The 27499-nt window shown below is 47.4% G+C and overlaps 1 protein-coding gene and 1 long non-coding RNA gene across 3 annotated transcripts; one reads left to right on the forward strand and one right to left on the reverse strand.

Annotated features, from left to right (window-relative positions):
• The first annotated feature begins 10239 nt into the window (after positions 1-10239).
• LOC139059134 (uncharacterized) lies at positions 10240-13757 on the forward strand. 2 transcript variants are annotated; one of them, XR_011513954.1, is made up of 5 exons: positions 10240-10755; positions 11819-11967; positions 12070-12150; positions 12226-12285; positions 12471-13757. It is a non-coding gene; the product is annotated as an uncharacterized lncRNA (long non-coding RNA). The 2 variants fall into 2 exon arrangements; XR_011513955.1 differs by having other exon boundaries at positions 10243-10755; positions 12800-13757.
• Positions 13758-19844: 6087 nt separating this feature from the next.
• LOC135905147 (prolyl 4-hydroxylase subunit alpha-3-like) lies at positions 19845-27499 on the reverse strand. Its single transcript, XM_065436165.2, has 2 exons — positions 26347-27499; positions 19845-20705 (listed from the first exon to the last, which is right to left on the reverse strand). Exons 1-2 carry the CDS (start codon positions 27331-27333, stop codon positions 20205-20207), a joined length of 1488 nt encoding a protein of 495 aa, XP_065292237.2. The 5' UTR covers positions 27334-27499; the 3' UTR covers positions 19845-20204.

Below are 27499 nucleotides of genomic sequence, written 5' to 3' on the forward strand. Positions count from 1 at the left end.
AGAAACACCACTTTTCTTTGAAAGAACGCACTTTTCTTAAAATTAACCTTGAGGTGTGCCAAGCTCAAGGCATTTAATACCTGGGACAGGTGTTCCTGATGCTCCGTCTCTGTTTTGGAGAAGACGATAATATCGTCTATGTACACGTTACAGAAGACACCTAAGAAAGGCGTCAGGACTTCGTTCATAATCTTCTGGAACCATGCTGGTGAGTTTTTCCAGCCGAAAGGAAGCCGGTTATACTCGTACAGGTCGAAGGGCGTGATAAAAGCAGTATACATTTTTGTTTCTTCGGTTAGCGGGATCTGCCAGAAGCCTTTGCACAAGTCAATACGTGAAAAACATCGGCAACCACCTGTCTCATTTATAATCGTGTCTATCTTCGGCATGGGAAATGGTATAAGTTCTGTCTGTCGGTTGAGAACCCTGTAATCTGTGCACAGTCTGAAAGTTCCATCTTCTTTCGGCGCAATAGTTATGGGAGATGCGAAGGGTGACACCGAAGGCCGGATTATATTGGCGTCTAGCATCTCCTGCAATTCCTTCTTCAACCATATCTTGCGCTCTCTTGACATGTTGTAAGGTGATTTTCGGATGACGGTCTTGTCGGTTAGTTCGAAAGGCACCTTGTGTGACGTCATCGCCGGTGGGTAGCGTCCTATGCATACCGGTTCAGGATAGGTCGTTGCAATATCCTCCGCGCAATTGACAACTCGCAAGTTATCTTTTCTATCCGGCTGTGTCTCTTGCCTTGATAGTCCTTCCACTAAAACCGCATCGTCCCAGTCTACGTTGATTTTTAGTTTCTTTATATCTGGTCTGGATAGCAGAAAGTCATACGTCACTCCCTCAATCACCAGTACTTCACTCTCTATTTCATGACCTTGGAACTCGATGTTTACTGAGGCCCACTGATTATGCATTGTCACTTTTCCATCGTAGCCTTGCACCCGTAGTACTCTTCCACTATGCAGGTGACTTGCATCTACCAGCTTGGCATTTATTATAGACACAGAAGCACCGCTGTGAACCAAAGCCATCATGTGTCTGTTTCCCACTTTGACAGGGATGTGAAGTAGGCTAGAGCAAGTTAAATAAACAGTCTCAGTTGTGGTCATCGGGTCGGACTGATCACCCTTGTTTATCAGTTTTTTGTCGGCGGAGCCTCTTCAGCGTCCGAAAGTAGGGGGACAGGGTCGCTGTCGACGTTATTCGCCCGACCTCTGGGAGCGCGCCAACCCAAGTTCTCTATGCCGCCTGCAAGGCGGCGCGGTTCTCGCTGATTACGGCTTGACCAATCCGCGCCGGACCGTGTGAAGTGACTGCTTGAGCGAGCGCTTATATTTTCTTCTGAAGTAAATGGTATGTCGTGAAGGCACTCCAGGAGCCCGTCCATAGATTTAGGTGACCGTATTTGCACTTGCTTCAGGACTTGCGCGTGCAGTCCGTGCATTATTAGTGCTACTACGGCAGAAGGAGGAAGCATAGGCTCGGCCAGCTTTAAAAGGCGGCGTTTGTCAAAGAAATATTCGACGAGGGAGCCTTGCTTGAATTTGAAATTAAGCGCGGCATCCCACCTTTGCACTGGGTTGCTTCGGAATGTCGTCAAAAATTTTTCTTTCCACTGATTCCAAGAGTTGCCAGCCTCTTCAATAATGTGCAAATCATACCACTTCCGTGCAACACCGCTTAAGTAACTACGCATGTTAGTAATGTTGTCCTCATTAGAGTGCCAGTTGTTCTTCCCAGCGGCACATTCATAGAATTCAAGCCAACCTTCTGGACTTGAAGACATGCCGTCGAACGCATCGGGTTCTACAAATTTAGTCACCGGCTTCTCAGCGTTTAAAGAGCTTATAAGCGATGCCACCAGCTGGTTCTGTTGCGAAGTCTGTTCTTGTTGTAGCCGAAGAGCTTTGAAAACGAGGCTCACCTCTTCCGTCGACGACTGTGATCCAGAGTCCTTTCGACGCATCGGTTGAAGAACTAATTCATCGAAGATCGCCAGACGCAAGTTCACTTTCACAACACCCTTCCGACGTAGTTCATCAGTGTCCATGGAAGCCTTCTCTAAAACCAGGTTCACGAGTTCTGCCGAGTTGAGTTCGCGAGGTAGTTCCACCGCTGGTTCATCTTCAGCTTGGTATCTCGAAAAGATGAGCTTCTCTGCGGAGGTCTCCTCAAGGAAAAATGTCACCCACATGTTGGAGTCCGCTGTCGGCTGCGCCAAAATAATGTAGCGTTCCTAGTTAAAGGATACAATAGACGGAAAGTATTGCTATGGAACTGGCGTCCATCTTGTCTACCATTTTATTCTCACTTCTTTCTTCTCTTCTCCTGAACCCAGACTCCTGCGCTTCTTCATCTTCTATTCCAAGGCTCATACCGCTTCATACATTAATTAGCACACTGACATGTCACACTTTGCGCACATCTCCAGTCTCCTAAAGTAAAAAAAGCACTCTGAATGAGAAAAACGTTTAACGCATGTAGCCCAGAGCAAATTTTTTGCCAGTTCACTCACACTTTCACATCCAAAAACATTTGCCACAAAGTCCAGGCACAGTTCCACTGATGTTTACCAATTCACCCCCACTTTCAAGTCCAAAAATATTTGGCACACAGTCCAGGCAAAGCTTCATAGATAAACAGCTTGAGAGCACCCTACTGATTATTGTGCAGTCCCGCTGCTGGAAATAGAACTGCCGCACATGCTGGTAGTGGTTTCGATGTAGACACACTTGCTGCCCTGGACAGGTATGCTCAGAAATCTGCACTGGTGCTCCATTTTGTCGAAGTAGACACATTGATGCAGTACGCTGGTAATTGAAACGTATCGAATGCACAAGTATTCGCTTCACCAGATAGACTTGCCCACATGCCACCACTGGCATATATATGCACTTGCTCTTCACTCAGTAGCATTGAACTTAAAGTGTTCCCTATGTGGGAGCCATGTGTAAAACCGGTGTCACACGACCACTCTCGATCGCGATCAAGCCCGATCCGGATCGAAATTATCGATGCGACTGGCTCACTCTCGTAGCTTGCGCAGAGGAGCCAATCACGACCGAGAAATTCGATTTGTAACGGACTGGATAGCGGCTAAAAGAGCCCCGTGTGAAACCGGTATCAAATAATGCACAGACGTACGCTAGGAAAATGTGTTGCGCAAGGACAAAGAACTGCGACATGCCCTGTTGTGCGAAGCGCGCGAACAGAACACACACACACACACACACACACACACACACACACACACACACACACACACACACACACACACATATATATATATATATATATATATATATATATATACATATATATATATATATATATATATATATATATATATATATATATATATATATATATATAAACTGCGAGAGCGCTTCGCGAACTCCATGCGCACACATGGCACCCGCACCAACTCGGCAGGTCGCCGTAAAGCGCGAAGGGCGCACAGCGTACATTCCGACACATGTCCCAAACTGCAAACAATCGTACTACCTAAAGCATACAAGTTATTTTATACCAAGGGCATACTCGACTCACGTATGCAGTATCCACAAGCGAGTTATGCAGCGTACATGCTGTATCCATTCGCCAAATAGTAAAATTGACAACAAGCACAAAGCTACAAGGGACTCAATACATTACTACCATTTGAGGCGTCAAATAAAATCGAATTTGGCCGTTTCATATATTAGACACAATATGTGGACACATGTGGTACCCGGTAATACCATGAAGTACCCATAACGTGTGTAAAGGGGGCGAAAACACAATCGCAAACCTGAAGCGCAAACGATAAAAGCACGGTATGGTGCACGCAAAATTCTGTCAGTGCGCTGTAGCGCGAGGGAAGAAAATAGGGCGAGCACTTGACCTCACCTTTTGGGATACCGCAATAGTACTGAATCATAAAAAAAGCCTGTTTGAACCAGATTTCTTGTCTGCAGCACTCTTGCTAAACGGGAGACTAAAATACCACGATGACGGCTCTATTGCGGAGATTGGCAAGGTGCGCACAGACAGAAATTTTGCCGCTTTCTTGTTAGGATCACGCATAGCGGCCGATCCCGACGCTAGGGACACACAGGCACGATTTCGTCCCTCTAACTTTCGTCCTTATACTGCCCTTAACGCCTTACTTACAACGTCAGTGAAAAGGCGCCTCACATAACATGACAATGAACTTGAAGAGCTGATTAGGGCCCTCCACTCCGCGCCCTCCAATTGAAAACACTACTGATTTCCAAATTAAACTACAAAACAGATCGCACAACCCAAACTAATCACAGAACGTCGTTTTTTTGACGGCAAAACCCTGCAACACTTACATGACAAAGGGCAGCGGCAGCACATTCGGAACAGCCGCTATCATACCACAGCGCAATGCAAGTGCGATAACGCTATTATGCCCGGCTCAAACAGACCGCACAACCCAAACTAATAACAGAATGTCGTTTTCTTGACAGCAAATCACTGCAACACTTACATGACAAAGGGCAGCGGCAGCACATTCAGAACAGTCGCAAACAGACCATATATGCGAGGGCGATAACGCAACTATGCCCGGCTTCACGAATAATGTGGCTGCCTTGGTCACATAACAATTGAAAACACTACTGATTTCCAAATTAAAACCACACACACATATCGTACAACCCAAACTGATCACAGAATATCGTTTCCTTGACAGCAAAACACTGCAACACTTACATAGCAAAGGGCAGCGGCAGCACATTCAGAACAGCCGCAAACACACCACAGCGCAATGCGAGTGCGGTGACGCGACGACGCCATGACGACGCGACTATGCCCGGCTCGCCCGGCTGCCCGGCATCACGAATCACGTGGCCACCTTGGTCACATGATTTGACGACGGTATCGCCACCTTGCGCAAGGTTGGATCGCGTTGATGGGTTGTTGAATATTGTAGAAGCCGCTAAAGAGGCTGACGCGCCGTGGCGTGGCGGTGGCGCCTTGAGTCGTTTTCAAAACGTATTCAGCCCTCGTTTTCAAGCTGCCTGGCTTCCAACGTTATCAAGACGTATTCACCCCTCGTTTTTAAGCTATCTTGTCTGGAACATCTTTGATGCGTCGATTTTGGTCGAAAATCCGTTTCAGGCGTTGAATGCCTTAATACGACGTTTTCAAGACTTTGTGTGCTACCTGGGATAGAGATCCTCAGCGTCTTTTAAAAAGAAACCGTAGCCAGTAATTTTCATTATTAATAGCCTCACCTCACCAGCCCTGCGCAATAAAGTGGCTGAGCATGCCCAAGGAACCCGCACGGGGTCAGTGCACGAACTCCGGCATGGCTATACAAGATCGGACCCGCTGCGTCGCGGTTATGTTTGTTTGTTTGAAGCACTGCAGCATCTACGCGCTCCACATGCTTGTGTGAACGACACGATGTTTCCGAGAGGACACTGAACATTCAGGAGGGAGGTGTCCCGACTTCTCCAGTTTTTAAGTGACTTAGCCAACGATTCCTTGCGTTTGGCAGATCAATTTCAGGGCGTTGTGCCGGGGGTCGGCGACTTGGTGCGACATTGTGCGTGGAATGGGTCACGTGCTTGCGGGCCTGTTTCCTGTTCCGCCTCGTTGCGCGCGTCGTCTTGATTACCCTCCTCGTTTTGCGCTTCCGGACGGTGACGAACTTTCCCGAAGGGAGGCGCTCGGGCGACTCCGAAAAGGTAGGTAAGATATTAGGCAAAATAAGAAAAAGAGCTTGGTGACGCAAGCCACCACCCTGTTTCAAAAGGTACGCTCATAGCATCCGTCCATGCATCCACTCATACGTCTGCTCGTCCCTGCATCCATGCATCCTTCCCTCCAACCATTCATTCGCCCGTCCGCCCGTGCGTGTAAAACAACGTAAACTGGTTTGCAGTGAATACTTCTCGTATACTTCTTTTATGCGAGGCCTCATTTGGAGTGCGGCCCAAGTGGACAAAATCATGAAGATAGAGGTGTGGTGCTCTATTTATGTCGGAAGAATTCAAGTTCATCTAGAAGGCATAGCACATTGTGCATTCATCGCTTAAAGAAAGCTTTGGATGGAGATCTGTTGTTGGACATAATTGAGGCTGCGCGCGAGATCAGGCGCTTCTGTTCCATTAGCGAGCAGGAAACGAAAGTTTCATTAGGGTCGCCTCTGCATATTTCAATCCTCTGGATGGTTATGAAAATATTCAGATAACCGAGAGTTCCAATACAACAGAGACAAATTATCATAAGCATATACCGGAATAGCGGAAGACGTATCGGAGTAGACAATCACTGGCAGCTATACAGTTTGTGACACTGCCATCGACCACGAAATGCAACAGACGCTCTACCACGATGGTTATTGCCGAAAAACTAAGATATACAAAATACGTTTGCAATGGTTATAGCGCTGCAAACACTACCTTGCCGAAAGGTGACTTTAATACAGTTGGTTGTTGCAGTATGGGCTCTGCGCACTTTAGGTGGAGCATTTGTAGATTCACAAGATATCGAGAACTCTGCTACGCATGCGTCTTCAAGCATTGCCGTATACCTCTATAGTCGGATACAACTTTAGAAAAAAGGGGGCGTTTACTCCTCCGAGGCGGAGGCAGACGAGCATCCACCAATGGGCGCGCGCTCTGGACAAACGTCATGAGCCAGACGGCTGGTGACCCCGCCGACGGAGAAGATGGCCGCCCGCGCTTCGAACTGGGCGAGGTCGCGACAGCTGTGTGCTTCAGCCCCTCGTCAGAGTGAATTCCAGTAGTGTTTGTGAGGGTCTATCATGCCGGAAATATTACTACGAACTTACGATGCAATGAGTTGTATCCGACTATAGTCGGATACAACTTTAGAGAAAAGGGGAGGCCCCGCCCAGATGACCGAAGCGCGACAGCCGATAGCCTCCGCGACTAAAATAGTCCCGCTCGAAACATCGCGCTCCTGAAACGCGTAATTCTCGGTATAAATAAAGACTTTTGCATTTTTATGACTGGTTTATTAGAGTTCTCATGTGCTGCAGCACATGCCGGATAGCGGCAGAAAAATAACCCCGTGCCTTTCACAACGCTGCCCGTCGTCTGCTCTTTAGCTTTATTGCAAGTGACAAAAGTAGAAACAGCAGCTCTGCGACGCTTTTGCGCTTGTTCACTTGTACACGGCGTATCTACTACTCGTTTCTCATGCTTAAAATGAATCAGTTGCTATAGAAAAAGTACTTATATAAAACAATGCATTTATCGCAACCATTAAAAACCTGGGGCGAGAATACGGTCGAGGCAGGAAGGTGCAAAAATGCTTCATTCATCGTTTTAAATAAATACTCTTGGTTTCAAATAGCGTAAAATTTATATTTTTCGGTTTAGTGTTTTCACAATTTCACAGCACGCATTCTACAGCTTGCGCGTGCAGTGAGAACTGGTGTACAGCAATCAAACGACGGTGCCACACAACACTCGAACACCGTCGCTAGACGCTCGGCTATCTCACTGCTGAGGTTTAGCTTGTCCGGTATTCCAGTAAAACGCAGGCGGATGGGGCATTGGGGCGTTGGGGCTGCAACACGATTATGCCAGTGCCGAAAATTTACACCAGCAGCGAAGAAGAATACGCTCGGTTAATGCAATATTAACTGTTTCTGTCTGTTTGAGCACTGCGCCACCAGGTGGCTGCACCGTGCAGACCGCTCGACCGCTCACGTTTACGCCTCCGCCCCCACGCCCCAACGCGCCGGGCGTCCGCCTGCGTTTTACCGGAATACCGGAAAAGCTAAAACCTCTCTATTGATAGTTTACGCTAAGTTGACGGCGACAAATCTTTGCGTTGAAGGCTTCTTCTGCAAATAGTTTCTGTTGCGCGAACTTTTCTGATTTCTCCTGAGAATGGTTTTGCTCCATCATTTCACCCCATCCGACGAAAAACACACCCGCCGCTACCGTAGGCACCAGTCTTTGGAAAACTTTCTCGCCGTAACTTCACTCGGGAGCGAAATAAAACAACATGGAACAAGTACGCAGGATGTGTGTTCGCAGCGGTCGCCGCGGGATCCTGTTTACAGGCAAAGCGTAGCACAGCGCCAGCGATGCTCGCTGCAATGTTCCTTCAACGGATCACGGCTCAGAATAAATGCACGCGGCATAAATGACGCATCGTAAGTTCGTAGTAATATTTCCGGCATGATAGACCCTCACAAACACTACTGGAATTCACTCTGACGAGGGGCTGAAGCACACAGCTGTCGCGACCTCGCCCAGTTCGAAGCGCGGGCGGCCATCTTCTCCGTCGGCGGGGTCACCAGCCGTCTGGCTCATGACGTTTGTCCAGAGCGCGCGCCCATTGGTGGATTCTCGTCTGCCTCCGCCTCGGAGGAGTAAACGCCCCCTTTTTTCTAAAGTTGTATCCGACTATAGACTGGTATGCTTCCACTGGTGTTAAATATTTCTAATTAGAGTTCGCGTGGAATTCCAGCAGGATATTTGTGCCGTATGACCGAACGCGAAGAGCGTTAGGTTTTACTACATTGCAAAATAATGAATTGTCGGATGACGCTTATCTCCCGCCAAAACGCAACCTTTAGCACGGGCGGTTGGTCTGCTGGGGATCCGCATCCCATTTCGTCAGATAGCGGCGCTGAGCAATATTTTTTTATTGCGATAGCAATTATATTGGCCCTCCAAGAGAATTTTCGCCGTCGTCGGCGTCGCCGTGAGGGTCCAGACAACTCCAGACGAACACCTTCCCTAATCCATGCCGTCTGAAACGTATCTTCCCAGATAAGCATCAGGACGACACGTGCAAATTGTGCCAGGAAGGACCAGCAACACTCAGACACATGCTGTGGTAGTGCAATGTAGTTATAGGAGGGATGGCAGTTACTCCGGAGACCCTGTCATCGATGTGAGCCGCCGCTCTGCGCAGCTCAGACCTCGGAATCCAAACGTGGGCAGTCCAGCAAGCCCGTGAGGCGGCGTTGAGGCAGGACCTTGACGTTCTCCCGTGGGAGACCTGAGCCCGGGTCGCGGTAAACCTTGCCGGACGTGCAAAAAAGTTGTATCCATCCATCCATGTATACTATGTGCTATGTGCCATGTTGTATATGAGGGTTGTATTGCCACATTATTTTATCCCTAAAACTGCTCATACCAGGTCTTACATGCCTGGCAACATAATTCCTCAAAATTTTGAGCATGGCAGCCCACACACTGATGTCATAAAATATCACTGATAGCACGTGCCGTTTATCTGAATCTTCTCATGCTATTAAAACTTAAACGCGCGAAGCAATATCGAGGCTCAAACCCGAAAGTAATGTGATTTTACTTGCGCAGCAGGCTGCACTATCTCCGGGTTCGGCCCGCGAAAGAGGTTTGAAACATATCCGATACGGAAAAAGGGTGGTAAAGTCGCTGACAAAGACGTCTTTTATTAATAAACATATATGAAATTCTCCGATGGTAGGATTCAAACAGAGGATCCCCAGCACAACAGCTTGATCCTCTATCCTCTAAGGCCACGGACGCACGCCTCAGTAAACGGAATATAACAGCCCTAAGTATTTCTTGGGTTCAAGCCAGCGCGATGAGCCGATGGGCGCGTTTGACGAACGCTCAGCGCGATTTTTCACGGCTGTCAATAATTACGCATAAAAGTACTGATTTCCTTAGTTTTAATATATTTTCTGATGAACATTACTCACACGAACTGTGCGATTTGCCTTTGCGTCAGAATTTTAACGCTAGGTGGCGAAAGCGGTCTAGGCGCGTTTATGTTCCAATCGCAGACATTGGTGCACAGAAGAAGCTGTATTATAACAACTCATGTTAGACAACTTTGCTTTCTGGAATGAATTGTAAAACATCCTGCGCAGACTACGCAGACTACGCCGACCACGCAGACCCAGTCGGCTTCTGACATCTTTCTCCCACACGTATAGTAGCCAACGTACGGTAGCTATAATAGTACCTGTCGGAGCATGTTTTCCGCAGCAAAGCACCGGGTCTCACACAGGGCGCAAACATGCCCCCAGGTGTTATTAGAACGCCGGCCCAGAAGCTCCCGCGAAATGATAATGAAACAAGGCTGGCCCACATACGCTCGAAGGCCATTCCGTTAGTTCAGATGCAGAAATATCGTTCTGTTGCGTGTGCGGCGCACGCTGCAGCTGAACGACAGAGGCGCCCAGAGGTGGCGCTGCGGGAACAGGAGGTCGGGGATAAGGGACAACGTTCACGAAACCCCGCAGTTCAAAAGCGCGAAAGCGGACGCAAAAGTCGTGCCATCCGTGAGCGTGCCGCAGTACGGGGAATGCGAGGTTGACAAACGGTGGCACCGCCGAGAAGAGCCTGCAGTTCTAACCGATGCTACTCGCGATCATCGAGGTTTCCCTGCTCATCTGGCTGCGCGCGCCATTCGCAACTCCAGCAATTCATGCGACACCTAGCGGCAGTAAGGAGAAACGAAATACGGAGGTCCAGAGTCGCCGTGTGTGCCGTAGAGGCTGCTGTCGCGGACGGAAGAATGAAGCTGCTAGCAAAAAAAAAAAGCGAACGGCCAAGCAGTTCTGCTGTGTTCCTCGGTGCGTGCCAGCGAGATGGAAGGACAGCGATATTTCCGTTCATGCATTTCCCTCCGAGTCGAAAGGCTGAAGCCGCAAAACCAGGTGGATCGCTAACATCCGCATCGGCAAGGCTGTGACGCTTACAGTGACTGTTTGCTCACGGCATTTTGCACGGGATAATTTCTCCTTACCAGGTGAGACACTATTGTGAACTTGTGAACTCGACCCTAATGCATGACCATTGTGCGTGGCCATTATACATGTCGCTGTGTCACCTTATGTAAACACGTTTCGCATTGCGGGCACTGGCGATTGGGCTATGCATTATTTGCTGCATATGTTAGCCGCAACGCGAAATTCGAGCACAGGTTCGAGACCTGTCACAGCGGTTTCTCCGAGGAACGTCTCTTCTGCACTCGTTAACCACATTGGCTGTAATTAGAGCTCATGTTCGACGCTTCACAGCGGTTTCTGCGAGCAACGTCACCTCTGCGCTCGTTGGCTACACCCGGCTGTAACTCGGGAGGCTTTTGATGCCCAGCACGTCTCGCGCAACTTATACGGGCGTCGGAGATTCAAATGTTTACGAATGATGTACTAGCAAGTTCGGGAAGTGTTGAGTGTAAACGTGCCACGTATGTGGCATGCTAAAGCGGAATAAATATCATGCGTGGTGCGGATGAACTTGCAGCACAGGCGCACTGCACGCGGGCACTTCCCCGCGCGACTGATTACGAATTTGCCACTTGCACTTGAGAATCTCCGACGTGCTCAAGAGTGGCCATATGACACTGGTATTTCGCACCGCCGGCGAGCCTATCACGTTCATTGCAGAAGTTTGCCACTTACGCGACAGCCACATGTCAATTTTACACGCGTTTGCTAGTTTCGAGGAAAATTTACGGCGTCCGCCGTCTACTGACGTGTCGCATATGTATGTGCAGTATTAGTACCTAAGCTAGCTTTATCTGTGTTATTAAATCATCCCCAAGTCAGTGGCAAAACTACTCCGGTCATGTGGTGGTGTTTGCACCTTTGTACTTTGCGTTATGAGCAGCTTTCAACTACGTTTTGCAGATGCTACATTCGGTGTACAACGCTGCATAGCCTTGCACACTCAAACCGTGCTTTATTTCCTTGCAAATGTTTTTTTTATAAATATTGTGGCCTTGTTTCTGAGGTAAAAAGAAAAAAAATTCTGGGTGCAGCCCATATTGAGGCACAATAAAGCATAAACAATTCATTTATTTTTTTCAGATGTAGCATGTCAAAGACAGCGGCTGAAAAAAAATGCAGTACCAACTGAAAACCTGCCAAGGACGTCATGTTATGATGAGAACAAGGATGCTCATATGAAAAAGCTTTCACTGGCAAGACTTCGCCGACGTGTGTATCGGTCAGCCAGAGTAAGTTAATTTGACTACATGGTGCAGCACTTATATGCTTATGGTACATACACCATGTCTACAAGCATGCAATAGATGTTAACACCTTTTAATGCATTACAGAATGAATCAAGCAAAGAAACTGTTGCCTCCCCATTAGAAGCAAAGGTGTGGCCCCATGCACCTGTCAGCACGACCACCATGGTAAATTGGCTGCCTGCTACTTGTGCACACATTGCTTCACCACTAATTCCTTGGGATTAAACTCTGACATTGCAGGACGATCTCCCATCCCCTGACCGCAACAGCATGGACCAAATAAGTGACAAAGGAAATATGGTAATTTCTTTTTGTATATGTATGTGTTGTGGTAGCTGTCTTTACCTAGACGGTGGCATGCTTTCTGGATTTACATCGTAAAAGCATTGTAGCACGTGGTGTGTGATGGGTGCACATTAATTGCAACTTGTGCACACATTGATTAACCACTGGTTTCTTGAACTGAACTCTATCTGACATTGCAGGACGATTTCCCATCCCCTAACAGCATGGACCAAAGCCTTGCAAACACCATAAGGGACAAGGACATAGCAAATATGGCAATTTATTTTTTCTATATATTTGTGATGTGGTAGCTGTCTTTACCTAGCCGGCAGCATGTTTTATGGATTAACTTCGTGAAAGGATTGTGGTGTGTGATGGGTGCAAATTAACTGATGCAAAAAAGCCTGGCTTTCCTACTTCCAACATTGAATTTAATACATTGACGTGCATTATTGGAATGACAAAAAAGAAGCTGCATTTCGCGTCAGATATGTCAGACATTACAACTCTTGCTTTCGTTTTGTGACAGGAATGTGCTTGCCAACCTGGCCTCCGGACATTAATGGCAGAGTACTCAAGAGAAGAAAAAGACGTGGCAAATTTCCTACTAGAAATGGCTTCACGGACAAGGCTTACAGAAAGCAAGGCTGCCCAAGTGACATCGGGTACTTTTCCACAGAAGTTTGTGAACACGATAAATAGTAGCAACGTAAATACATTCACAGGCCTGCCATCATTCGATGTTCTGAATGCTCGTGTGACGTGCTACACAAAAAATTCATCCACTTTCAGGACGGCACCAGTTATGTGTAAAAAACAATTGCATTGACATTGGTGAAATTGAAGCATATTTCCACTGCATTCTTGAGTCACCTTTTTAACTGTTCTCTAACTACATGTAGCAACATAATTGCAGAGACTGCTCAGTTGATGTGTGAAATTTTAAAAGTAACTGCGGCTGTGCCACCAAAAGATGAATTCCAGTGGCACGTTTGCATATTCGGCATTAGGTGATTCACCTGAAGTCGTGCCATGGCTGGCGATATTGCAAGTAGCCTGTATTGCATAGAGGCATTTGTGCGTGTGACCTTGGCTCCATCAAAGCGTGGCGGCCTTGAGAGTAAGTGCGGTCTTCTGTTTGGAAATCCAGCATTTTTTATGGCACTCAGCCACTTCATACTTTTCAGACACGGTCGTTGCCATGTGATCTACATGCTGCACTTGTTTGCATTGGCCAAACCTGTAGACTTCAACTTCAACACACTTTTTTGTAAATTAGCAATGCACATTCTTTTGCAACTTGTATTCTTCATTGAAGTGCTGATTTACACTACGCATTCTGATGCAAGTTTTCATCTTATGGTATTCCGAGATATTTGCAGTTCACTTATGATCTGTGTGCATAGAGTTGTGGTTATTCTTCAATGGCTGTTTGTTGTCCCTTTCCTTACTTGTATTTTTTCACAAAATAAACCACATGCACTCAATATTTTTGTTCACTGTACTTGCCTCATACGTTTTACTCAAGCCCATTTTTGTTGCACTTTTTTAGCATATGAGGGTATATCTGGCCAAACAGAACATGAGAAGTAACATGGAACAGTGTCAAACCTGCATACGATGAGTATTTAAAAAGTTTGGCCACCAGAGTTGAGTACTCTGAAAGAATGGTTTGATTCAAATGACCCCAGCTGGTATATGTACCATAATTTATGCTTCTTCCCAGTTTGTTGAATACAATGCAAAATGGCTGTCCTGGGAAGCATAACTAAACCACTGGTAATACAACATGGGGAGACACTTGTGCAGACTTAACATCAGTGAATGATAATTATTGACCTCCAGAGAGTATATAGAGCTGTCCTTACTATCAACATATCAATAAATGGAAAGTAAGTGACATAAAAGTTTAACATGCACTTAAAGCACTTAACAAACACTTAAAGGGGCACTGAAACACTTCTGATCATAGTTACTTCACTACAAAAGGACACCGCCTGCTGCAAAAAATTTTTCGAATCATTGAACTGTAAGCGGAATTAGTAGTTATTGCACTGATGCATTGCTTTCTCCTTTCGCCTCAGCTAGTGTGCTGGAAAGCTACACGGTGCATGGCAAGGTAGCAAGGTCCTGGTCAAGTTTTTTTTTTTACACATTGCTACTTGTGGTTCAGGCATGTGTGGCACTCTCTAAACGCGAGATGGACGCCTGGAGCTACATCACTTACAGAGACCAATAAATACGCACGGCTGTCTGATCGTCCTGCGAACAGAGCTTGTGGTGGTCGTGGTATCTATATTATGCGGCATGCCAGTTTCAGGGCCCCTTTAAGAAGGGCACTAACAAAGACAACAAAAGTTGGTTTCATGAGTTCTGCCTGAGTCGCCACTGATATCACGCAGTTGCTCGAGCACAAATTGTGAAACAATAACGTATGAGCCATAGGAAACGAACAGTCATGTCGGCAAAAAAAAGAAAAAAAAGCAGGATATGTATTGTGATAGGTAACCCCAAGCGCCACAGCACAAGGTGAAGCTAAGTTGCAGTTCGGCACATAATAGGATCTCTTCTGCTTACAACGGTGCACGCACATGAACATTTCACTTTACTACGATCTTTGCAATATGAACGGCATTGAAACGCAATGTAGAGATGAAACATTAAAGGGACTGACAACTACACCAAATGTTCCAGGATAAGGTGCCAGGAGAAACAGCCGAGATGTGCTTGCACTTTTGCGACAATCCAGCAGTGCACGAACACTTTGCCTTCACGATCGATGGGTCCCGGAATGCGTCGACGATTCTCACCACAATCTCGTGCGGGTCCGCTGTCACGCCGGAGGTTTGCACACACGCGCGACCACTTCTACTTAATTACCCTTTGTACCACTGGTACCGACTAAAATGAGGTGCTCGGCGTCCACTACCCGTTCTCCCCCCACAAAACAGCGCGAATTAACATCGCAGTGCAACAAACTTAAAGTTTTCACCAAGGAAAGCGTACGCGGGGACCTCCGTAAAGCCGCCATACTGCACAGTGTAGCCAGACCGGGCCAGGCTTCGCAGCGCCCCCTAATGTTGATTTGAGTTGCGAATACCACCGTGTTCACTTAGTCAGCTTACGCTTAACTGCAACAATATTTATAGATGATATTGACCAAAGCGTTCTCTGGAGGAAAACGGAAAGTGATACGGGCGTGAGATGCTACGATCGCGCATAGCGTACGCGTGATGTAGCCATGCAACGTGTGGGCCGCGCACATCACGACATGCGTGAATGGCCTCGCGTAACGCTCTACACGTGCCACGGTCTCGAAGCCTCAAGAAAGTGGCTACGCCTCGTTAGGTTGCGTTCGCGCGCACAAAGCGAATTTGATGTCATGCCGTGTACCGCGCTACTCCCACGGGCCTGAACACTCGAACGTGTTTGTGCAAACTCTAATGGCCCACGTGATGAGCGATGGGCGAAGATGCGGCGCATTCGAGAGCGCTTCATCCTCGAGCTCCCTAATTAGGGGCGATCAAGTGTGATGGCTCGCCGGAGCGGCTGCAGCGATGTTTGTGCACGCGATCGCATCGTGGTGTGCGCCTAAATCTAGCGCGGACGGGGCCCGATAATTTCCCCGCTGGCCCGGCGCACTAATGAAATGTTCGCGGCTGCTGCGCTGGGAGCATTCGCCGTGTGCTCCTTCCTACCCTTTTCTTCGGGCTGCATGAAACGTTCCCGCATCGCGCAGAATTCTGCGCAGCCCCGGCTAAAAATGAACGGTGGCTGGCACGCCCAGGAGCGTATATAAATGGCCTCTTCCGGCGTTAGTTCCACCGTGGAGTGCCTCCGCTCTGACGTCACGGCTCACTGTTGTCCCTGACGTCGGTCGGCAACGCGACGAATCTTCTGCCGTCCTGTGAGCGCACTCGACAGTTGTGCGCGATGTTAGTGTGCTAGGAGCATTGGCGGATCCAGCCTCTCAATGTAGTGGGAGGGAGAGGAGTCGTTCCTTTTTTTTTGTTTTATGGAGTTACTGGTATCACAGAACTTCAACCATAATATAAATACTGTTCATTTTTGTTAACAGCCATCTCACTAATTTGCTATAATGGGTCTTCCTGCTCGTAAGGAATTCTGGGAATTCTTCATGAGCGCTTTTAGTTTAATTTAGTGCGCTAAGTGTCTAAATCACGAATATTGGTTCTCGACCTACTATGGGGGAAACAAACACAAAGCCGTTGTTGAATGAGTGAGCACACATCTTGGTGCCTATATAGATGTGATATTAAACTGATCATTGCGCTGGGTGGAGTGCGAAATCGTTACATGACAGACATAGAGTGATGCTGTTATAAAGATTATTTTATTTTTTCACTACAAATGCACTTCATGCAATTTCATTCAAATAATCATAATCCTACATTTGCTGTAAGAAATAATAATGACGTGAAAAGTTACCACTACATGGGAGAAATTCACTATAAAGCCTGAAGACGAAATAAAGCACGGTAACATCGCTACTCCTTGTAGAATATTAAGCAGTTACAAAATAAAATTATTCGAATCATGCTCGTTGAACGAAGCCTATTGCGCGCAAGAAAACCGTGGTAACATTTTTATGCAAAAAGAAAAGATGCAAAGCCAAGATCAGTTCAAGATCTCAAATTCGAAGCACAGCATGTAGCAGCGACATATTTGTAGAGTGTTCATTCAACTTTAGTACTTGCTATGAATGCCACAAAATCAAGATGAAACACGAGAAAATGTTCGAGAACTCGAGAACGTCATTAAAATAGTGATTATACATAGCACGAACTGCAGCTCGGGAAACGAAAAGCACGTGCAACTGTAGCTACGCCATGCCACTCTCCAGCAGCACTTTGATGCGTATATAGAATTTGATTGAAATTTAAAGAGTGCGCGAAGATCACGAACGAAAACAATGGAAATAATCGTTGACGTGTGCCAATATATATATATATATATATATATATATATATATATATATATATATATTAAAAACCTTCTCCGTAGGCGTCGCCGCCGCTGGGAGGCGGCTATCAGAAGTTCAGACCTGGCAGACCAGCTCTGGGCCGTCCGGCAAGCCGAAGATGCCGCTCGAGTCCAAGAACTTCGAGCCGTCACCTGAGGCCACCACATCAAGAACTGCCGGACTATTCTTTACTAAAGTTTCTTCTTCTTCTTCTTCTCAAAATTGACAATCAAAGAGGGCATGCGAAAATAATTCAACAAAACTTTGCGTTGTGGTGTGTTAATATCTAAGTAGATGTGACTGTAGAGCGAGGGTGTGGCAAATGTGCTTGTCTCTAATAATCGCGGTGTTGTCGACTGGGGCTTATTGAATGATTTGTCAGGAGGCGGGTACTCCATTCTTGTCTTATGGTAATGCATGAGGGTTTCACCATACGTAACCATTCTGTCTTGCGCGTGGCCACGCCAGGAGACGACTGCCTCGTCCTCAGCCTGCTGGGCTGAAGACGATGTAGTCCATGTGGAGTCGATGGGAGGATGGGGTGTCGCTGCTCCGATGACGGGTCACGCTCCCGGTAGATGACATCTCCGGCATCGTCGTAAGCGGCTAAGTTCCCGGCGCATACCGAAAGGCCCGGAGCCCAGATTAACCGAACACGGCGGCGGCGGTGGCATGGCGATGTGCTCGGGAGTGTGCGGTTTGCTTGTGGTGAGATGAGGCTTTTGATGAAGTTGCGGATAGCCGTCTTGCAGCCGCTAATGATGCAAGAGGCCGTAGTCATTGCGTAGGCTAAAGCGACGAAAGCTTATTCGACCTCTTCGGGTTGTGCGTTACGTATGGAGCCGGTGGAGGTAGTGGTATGCCACGGCTCCGTGCGTTTGCGTACGCTACATGGCCGAAGCTCTTCATCAAGCTCATATGCCAGCGCGACGGCTTGCTCGTATAGAGGGGTTTACTACCTACCCGCTGTTTTTCCTCTGAGCAGTTAGATCAGCTACGGTGTTTTTCAACGTGTTCCTTGCTGTGCGCACGTCGGCGGACTCCCTCTGGTAGAGGTGACTAAATGGGAGCGTGTGCGCCAGTAGGACCGAGAGGCAAACTATCGCCATTATAAGGTCGCCACCGCACACAGCGACGAGGAGCGTCCTCGCTGTTGCACCGCTTTGCAGTTTTCACCAGTTGGTGACGGCGTCGAGAGCTTTAGCGATGGAGCCAAGTGTCTCGAAACTTTAAGTGGGTGGCCAGGTTTATTTTTCGGCATAATATTTCGTTTTGGTGACGCGGTGAAGAACAAAGTTATTTCCTTCATAGAACCTACTGAGTTCCTGACGGCTTAAACGCGCGATGACTGGGCTAAAGATAAGTTGACTGCGTGGTTAAAGCATGGGGAGTGAACTGTGTTTGAGGCACACCTCTTGATTTCGGACTTGGCAGCACGCAGATTTGACACCATGATGCTGCAGCCACCTGTCGCTATGCCAACGCACCTGCCCAGGTCGAGTTTCAAGCCCTTCAGAATTTTGAGAACCCGTTCAGCGAGTACTCTCCTTGTCAGGATGGGCTCAGTTACGTTGGTGTCGATAGCGTCGCTGTCACATCGCGGATCCACGAATTGGACGAAGTCTTGTAGTTGTGCGCGTACCGCAGGACAAGACTTAAGGGCGACGTGTGAGGTACGTGGGTTGTTTCATCGAACATAATACTGTAGAGGCCTGACTCGTGCACCCATCGAATAAGTCTATAGCAAGAACCTCATCTCCCCAGCACTTGATCAATTCGTTCTGAATCTAGTTCCTGACGCACGTGGTTCGGGATGATGTGCCGAGAAGGTACTCGAAAGCGCAGAACCTCGCGGAAACTGCCCTCATTCTAAGTCAATGAGGCCTCATTTGACGGCTCAGGAAGTGTTCCGTCGAAGGAAATTTACAGAATTAAAATGGGTTGGAGTGCATACGGCAGTCATTAACAAACCCTGGCTGGAAGCTTACCACTTTTGTTTGAAAGAAAAGTACACAATCATTGCATTCTACTGGTGCTAACATATGGGTCATAATCTTGGAGGTTAACAAGGAAGCTCGAGAACAAGCTAAGGATCGCGCAAAAAGCGATGCAACGAGAAATGTTAGGCGTAACGTTAAGAAACAGGAAGCGAGTGGTGTGGACCAGAGATCAAACAGCGATAGCCGATATTCTAGTAGACATAGCGAGAAAAAATGGAGCTCAGCAGGCAATATAATGTGCAGGGCGGATAAGAGGCGTACCATTAGAGTTACAGAATGGGCGCCATTGGAAGGGAAGCGCAGTTGAGGACGCCTAAAAACTAGGTGGAATGAGAAAATTAGGAAACTTGCAACAGCAAGCGCGAGACTGGGTAATCGGAGTTCGTTGGGAGAGGCCTCAGCCTTACGGTGAACATAAAGATAGGTTGATGAAGATGGTTCGGCGCAGCTCCAAGCTCCATGGACTTTGCCATGTTTCTAGCGCTTACCGGTACCGTCGCGGAATATTCCACATGAACTAGCATGAATATGGAGTCGTGCGTATTTTTGAAATTGAAATATCTTTAAAGAACTGACAACCTTCTTTTACAAGTGGAATGTGAATATTTTGCCAATCAAGAATTTTACTGCTGTTGACAGGAACATTGGAAAACACTCAGTTAAGCATCGTGGAAGAATGAACACTGAAGTATGTGAAATCGTCACAGTTTCGTGGCAGAAATGGGAAATATTTCACGTGGTAAGCAGTCGTTTGCGTGCTTTTTTACCGGCAATCCATCATCAAGGCTGTTGAGAACGTCCCGTTTTGTCAGAAAAATGGTTCATCGAGACACTCGTCCGGCAGGAGAGGGCTCTGTGGGCATACTTAAGACGAGTCACTGGGGCTACAGAATACGCCAGCTGTGTCCGCGACAGGCATCGCACGGAAGTGCCACCAAGTCCGTCGACGCTCATGCGGGCACGTTGTAATCGACGTGGACATTGTCCCTCTCGTGGATCCACTTGGTGGCGATCCACTTGGAGCCGCGCAGCACCGGGCAACCGGTGTGCCACGTGCGCTCGTCCAGGACCCTCTTTTCGTGCCAGAAGTCAAAGTGCTGCGGCCAGTCGTCGCCCGCGTACGGCCTCAGGTCGAACCAGAACAGTGCGTCGCCCTCTCGGGGCTTCACTGCCATCGGCGGATCCACAAACGCCGTGGCGCCCCCTGCCGGCACGTCCGATAGGAAGAGGAGCATGGTGGCCAACCGGTTGCCGTCCACATCCTCAACTGACGCGTCGTCTGCGAGGTCGTCCAAACCTTTGGCGTCCGGGTGAGGCGTGTAGTGGCCGCCCAGGCCGTAGTTTGCGACTTGGTACAACTCGGCCGATTCCAGCGAGAGCCCCGTGGCGGCAGCAATGCGCGTGGTGAGCTTGGCGAGAAGCGGGTGCTCGCTGTCGCTGAGCCAGGAGACCTGTCGACAAAACCACGGTGCGGTTACGTTGGCAGACGGCGCCGCTCTTTAGCTTGGTGCGTTGTATACGTATACACGTACACGTACGCGCGCTCTCTCTCTCTCTCAAACACACACACACACACACACACACACACACACACACACACACACACACACACGCGCGCGCGCGCGCGCGCACACGCACACGCACACGCATTCATATATATAGATAGGCCTACCCCAATTACCGTGCACCAAAAGTTGAAATATTCCCATTCCACCTAGCTGGACAGAACCAAGGTAATGTTATTTGCCGTCGCTTCGAGATATTCAGATATATTATTCAGCCTAATTAGAATTCTTATTTAATTAATGAAATTCTCGATTATTATAACTGGATGGAAAGTGCGAATGAGAAAATTGTAGACCAACGTGAAAAAAAAAACTCCCAATAAAGCTTTATGTTACTGCATACGTGCTACATAAAAGTGTTTTTCGGAGCGTGAAAGAAGCCCGCGAGTACACGCAAAGTGCCTCGAGCGGCCAGTTGCGCTGCAATTTTAAGTGCATTTGCGGGCTTCTTTCATGCTCGGAAAAACACTTTCACGCAGCACGTATTGAGCAACAGAAGTCTGTATCGGGAGTTCTCCATGTTCTAGAATTTTCTCATTGAGACTTTTCATCTAGTTATAATATTTGAAAGAGCGATGAATTGAGGCTAATGTAATCAGTCGGAGTGCAAAAAATGCTCCGAGTATCTCCAAGCGATGGAAAACAACATTACCCTGGTTCTGTCCAGCTACGTGGCATTAGCAAATCTTTAAATTTTTGTGCACGATAGTTGGGACACCCTGTACATGTAGTCGCAAGGCCATTACGACATCTTGGTGAGCAATTTTTCAAGGAAAACATAACTCAGATGTTGATGCGATGCCTGATTGTGTGTCCTGCTCATTCCTGGAAGAAAGTGTCTGACAGAAATACTTGAATCCTTAGACAGTTACTGCCAGTAAGAAACCGTCACATATCGCAATGACCTTTAACGTGATTCCGATTAATTATATCTTCACTATATTGCCACGTGGTGGTGACGTTGAAGAACACAGTAGCAATACTGTGAAGGACAAAACCAACTTTTATTGGGCGAACCTGTGCCCACAAAAACAGGCTACACTTATAGCACGACGATAGCGGCGAACACGGTCGGTGATCGTCGAAAATCTGATCAGCGGGTTCAGCGCGTTGGCTTTTATACAGTAGTCATCGAATGTTCCAGACTAATCGTTAGGACCCGCGTGCCTTCCACAAAGTTCTACACCATTCGCGTCACGCGATGAAACCAGATAACACAAGGTTCGGCGACAACAGACAGCCGGATAGAAGCATCGATAACTTTCCAGAAACTTCAGACACATGCAGGCGCGTCCCGCGCTGTGCGATAAGATTTGTTAGGCGGCGAAACGTGGTCGCCCGATAAATATAAGTACCCGTGTCAATATACAGATGCCATCACTGACGCGGCGACGACAGTAGCGTTACGCGGCGAGCAGTAATAATAATAATATATGGGGTTTTACGTGCCAAAACCACTTTCTGATTATGAGGCACGCCGTAGTGGGGGACTCCGGAAATTTCGACCACCTGGGGTTCTTTAACGTGCACCTAAATCTAAGTACACGGGTGTTTTCGCATTTCACCCCCATCGAAATGCGGCCGCCGTGGCCGGGATTCGATCCCGCGACCTCGTGCTCAGCAGCCCAACACCATAACCACTGAGCAACCACGGCGGGTTCGCGGCGAGCAGTAGGCAGCACGAATGCTTTCTTGTAGTTGGTTAGGATTCCAAAAGCCACCATCGCTGATTCTCTTGAAAGAAATTGGGCTAGTTGGTGATTGTGTGAATCAGGTACCACCAAGGAATGTTTGTTGAAAAAAAAATTTCTGTGGTCATGTAAGCGCGCTTTGAGATTTCTGTGAAGAAGCAAAAGTAGATGGTGGTAATTTTTAAAATCAAGTGTGTAAATATAGGTACAATGAGAAATTCTATTTTAGTATAACCCGCTTGCTTGGTTCTTTCATGGGCGTCATAAGTGAACGCGTGTAAAAAATTTCCATGTTTAAATGATTCAGTGAAGATGCAAAAAAAAAAAATGCAGCTTCTCAGGCGAAAATTTTGAGAAACGTCGTTATTGTTAAACCACAATATTTGTTTCCCCTTTTTTCCCTATTGCTGTAGAACATCCCCCAAATATTTTTCATAATGAAAAAAATGCTCATGAAGAAAATTTACTTTCGAGTTTGGTAGAAAATGACTTTCTCACGAGACTAAAATCTAACTTAAGCTTCAAGGTTCTCCAGACAAAAATACATCACATGGCTCATTATACGCACCAACCCTCACGCTTGGGCTCTAGAAATTTCAATTTGAGTGAATCTTGTTTCACGCCAGCAAAATAAAACATTTTTGAAGTCCACAACCAATCTCACCACTAGGCACTACCGAACACATGCACTACCGGTGGCACACGCATGGCAGCACGTGTCATTCCCAACTACTTGCCTGTCGTGAATACTGCGTACGTTGAGGCCGTAACGACTGCCTATATTAAGGAGGTGTCGGAGAGAGGGAACGCATAAGGTATGCGCGCGACTCTCTCCATAACCTTTGTGCTTCTTGCAACCAAACGCGAACTATACAAGGCGTGACGTGTACGTTTTTCACGCGTTCCTGGATAGGGGCTGTGGCAACAGAAAGAAAACCTCGTGCTCGTTGGCTTGGAGGAATAGGGCCGCGCGCCTCTGTAAATTTTATACCCTCGCTTTAATTTACTGCCCGCACCACACTTCCAAAGGCGCGCTCGTAAAGACTACGCTGTGTAGCGAGCAGCTCTCGGGCTCGTAATCTAATGACTCTCTCGGGAATACGGAGGATGGCCAGATGTACGTACGAATAGTTCTCGCGGGAGAGCTTCTGGTCTTTATCCGCGCTCAGAGGCTTCTCAACGCGTGCGTGCATAGTAAATAATGCGCATTCTCTGAAGTGTACGTGTAGCAGAAAACACTTGAGCATAACCTGCAATGACTGCGACGTTACGAATAGTTCTATCTTAATTTTTTTACGCGAGGACATACATAAAAGTATGCACTGCTTTAACAGCAATACGCGGGGTCTTTTTTCATGCTTTCTTTAATAACAACGCTTAAAAAAAATAAACTAGGAGCGTAGTAAGCATGGCGTTTTTACAGAAGAGTTCCTAGCTGAGGCGCATACCTTGCCACTAATAACGTGAGTTTCAGATGATTTATTAGCAATAATTCGTAAATAATCTCTTTATTGCTCATGAAAGTTGGGAGCCTGGGAGAGGAGAGCTGGGAGTTACGAAAGTTGGGGCCCAACCCCGATGACGCCTATTCAAATACATGTTAAATGCAGAAACGCTTTTCTGAGAAAACCGCTGGCCGATGTTAACATTGCTTACATTTCAGAGAGAATGCTGAATTCCAGTGACTCTTTCGATGGGGAATTTTTATTCCAGATCCGCTCCGCATTTTTATAAGGAGCTTGCAAGAACTGGCAAGCTTAAAAAAAATGGAAGCACGAAGTTTACAAATTCGTAGCTCTGCACTAAGAACAAGTATCGCAGTTCTGTGAACTGCAACTGTTGGAGCATCTAAAGCGGATAAATTTGATTGATCTCTTTGCGTCTTACGTGAATTTGTTACATTGTTTGCAAGGGTTCCGCAAAAGTCCTACTCACATATTAGTGGTCTACTTGAGAGCCATATATAATGTATCATTTTTTAGCTTTGGATGTACTATTAGATACAATTTGCAGAATAGTGATATAGTTTTCCATTGCTGAGTTAGAGTTGTAAACGTTATAGTTTCGGTCTCGAAAAATTTGCGTTTCTAACAATTTTTATAAAAGTATTGACGGCTTAAACCGAAAATTCGCTACCAGCAGCCATTAGATCATACCTTTTTCTTTGAAATGCAACTAACCTAATCAAATTTGGTGCAGTTCTTGCCGAGAAAACCAATTTCTCCTTTTCTCTGAAATGCCACAAATTTCATTAAAATTGCTTCAGGGGTTATCTCTGAAAAGGATTTCTGCGTTTTACACGTACTTGAATAGGTGGCGTCAGAGTTGGGGCCGTACTAAAGCTCCCCCTTAAGGTTTCACGCTAATGTTGTTAATGACGTAAGATGGGTCAGTCAAAATAATAGAGAATTTTAGTGCGTCCGGTATTCCGGCAAGCGCGGGCGGTTTGCCGGTTTAGCGGGGGCGTAAACGTGAGCGGCCAGATTGATGGCGCCAGCTGGTGGCGCAAAGCTCAACCACATAAACACACAGCCAATTACCAAACTCGTCTTAGCTGCTGGTGTAAATTTTCGACAGTGGCGTAATCGCGTTCACAATTACACAGCTGCCAAAAATTTGAACCAGCAGCGAAGCATGATTTAGTGGGTGACTGCAGTTGTAGCTCAGTGTTTGTCTGGTTGAATCCTACGTCACCAGGCGGCTGCACCGCTCCGGCCGCTCAGGCTTACGCCTCCGCAAATCCAGCAATCCGCCCAAACCGCCCCCGTTTGCCGGAATAGCGGACAGGCTAAAATTCTCTATTGTTGCTGTTACATCTCCCGTTGACGCAAAACAACACGCAGAAAGGATGCAGTCCGCAAGAGCAAGCATACCAAAAACGAATAACTGGCGTTCCGCATGTATTCGGGTTCCTCACAGACATGCCGTTAACGCCTAATTTGAGTCGACAGGTCCTAGGGTGCACGTTAAACGATCCCTGCAGTGCGGCTTCTCTTATAGCCCCGTGCTGTGCATCTAGCTTCGTTACGTTAAACCCCACAATTATACAATTAATTCATTTGATTTCATAACTGCTACTTTTTGTTGGCGTTACCAATAATGACTTATAGTGGATCCGAAAAAAATTCGTTTTTTCGCGAGTAAAGTGCGAGAATACCTCGTTAAAGAGAACACCCAGATTGTACATGTATTCCAGCGATACCCCGTCGCTCTATCCTGGCAGTCATAGCCTAAACCACGTCATCGCATTATCCGACGTGCTAGCGCCTTCGGCGCCCCACGTTTCATTAGCGTGCAGGCGAGACGGCAAACAGTTGTTCCAGACAGACAGGTGTCCGAAGAGCGCCTCTTTAGATCATGAAGTTAGGAACTTAACCATTCCGCTTACTTCTTGGTTTCGCGTGGCAACTACATCGAATTTAATCGAGCCCCAAAACCGATATATATGCACCGCGCCTTTTTTAAAAACTCGATACAAATACTGTTTTCCGGAGTTCAATTTAAGAGGTATCAAGTGTCGAAATAGGAAAAAAATACCACTTCAGCACTTTGATTTGCATGTTAACTAGTTAGAAGGGGCGCATTTGCAGAGTGGTTTACATCTCTACGTCCTGTAGCGCTTGTCGGCGCTGTGAAATCAAGGCAGGTAGAAACGCTCACATACCTCACATGCGCCATTTAAATACATTTTGGGACCCCCCACTCGCTGAAACACGCTTTAGAGGCAATATCGGTACACCACAACAAAGCCCAATTTTTAGGGTTTCTAAACATAAACGCCACCGGATACATGTAGGAAGAGTCAGCTGGTGTACAAAATGTGACACACTTCGTACCTTGCTAACGCGAAGCGGGCTGTGGACGCCGGAAGGTTTCTCTTCGCTGTAAACAGTGGCGCGAGTGAGGGTCTTCGCGCCCATATTTTGGATGACTTCGCTCTCTGACGGCCTCAGGAAGTCGTGTATAACGACGATTCGGGGGTCGTACGAGAGAAACTCCACCTTGAGTGGTTGCAGTAGGAGATAAGGATGGCCGCCATTGACGGAGTACTCGCAGACTAGGTCGCTCTGCTGCGGCCACACGTCACCGGACCGTACGCAGATTGACTTGTGCTGCATCATGTCGTTGCTGGGTGGTGAGGGATACGTAGTTACACCTTCGTTTGCTTGGAGGGCCTCTCGTCGGACGTCGTTAGCGAGCAGGGACGCGATTCCCATTTGAAACTTTCGTCTTTGAGGAGGCAGTACGCTCGTCCAGTGCCTCATTCTTTGGAGGGCGGCAGTCGACCAGGTGCTCGTGTTTCCGAACGGTCCTTCTGCGAAACAACCTCTGGCCACATCCTTGAGGTCATCGGGCGAAGGCGGAGGCAGCAGGTCGGAGCGCATCGATACCATCTGCTGCACGGGAACATCGTAGACCTGTTGCAGCTTGCAGAGGCCCTCGGACGCTCCTACCAGGTCGCTTCCCATCGGCCACCACGCCCAGAAGGTCTCGGAATTGATAAGCGTACGTAGGATCTCGTCGGATTCAGCACCGACGGCGGCTTCGGTGAGCTTCTCTCGGTAGCCGTCGAGCCGGCTGGCGAAGAAGAATTTAGTCAGCGGGTCGTTATGCCACGGTGGCACAGAGATAGCTTCGAACTCGGCAATGTGCTTCTTGAGGCGCGACTCTTCTGAGAGTAGGAAGCGAGACAGATCTTCGAAGGCGAGGCTTTCCGTCACCAGGCCCTCTAGGAGGTGAATCGTCGAAGAGTGTAGCTCTGTCACGCCCAGAGCACCTATAAAGAGGCAACTGAGGGAGTAGATGTAACATACCCAGTGCATGGCTCTTCTCGAGCTTGTTCCGGATGAAGAGTACTTACCCACTACGTGGGGTTGGTTATGAAGCAGGCGTTAAGACGAGAAAAAATGTAAGCGAGGGAAACTGAAGGAAAAGAATGAATTAACATAGTAACTGAAATAAAACTGTTAGTTGCTGGAGTTTCTGTTC

Source organism: Dermacentor albipictus, chromosome 1, assembly GCF_038994185.2.
Source record: "Dermacentor albipictus isolate Rhodes 1998 colony chromosome 1, USDA_Dalb.pri_finalv2, whole genome shotgun sequence".
Lineage (NCBI taxonomy): Eukaryota > Metazoa > Arthropoda > Arachnida > Ixodida > Ixodidae > Dermacentor > Dermacentor albipictus.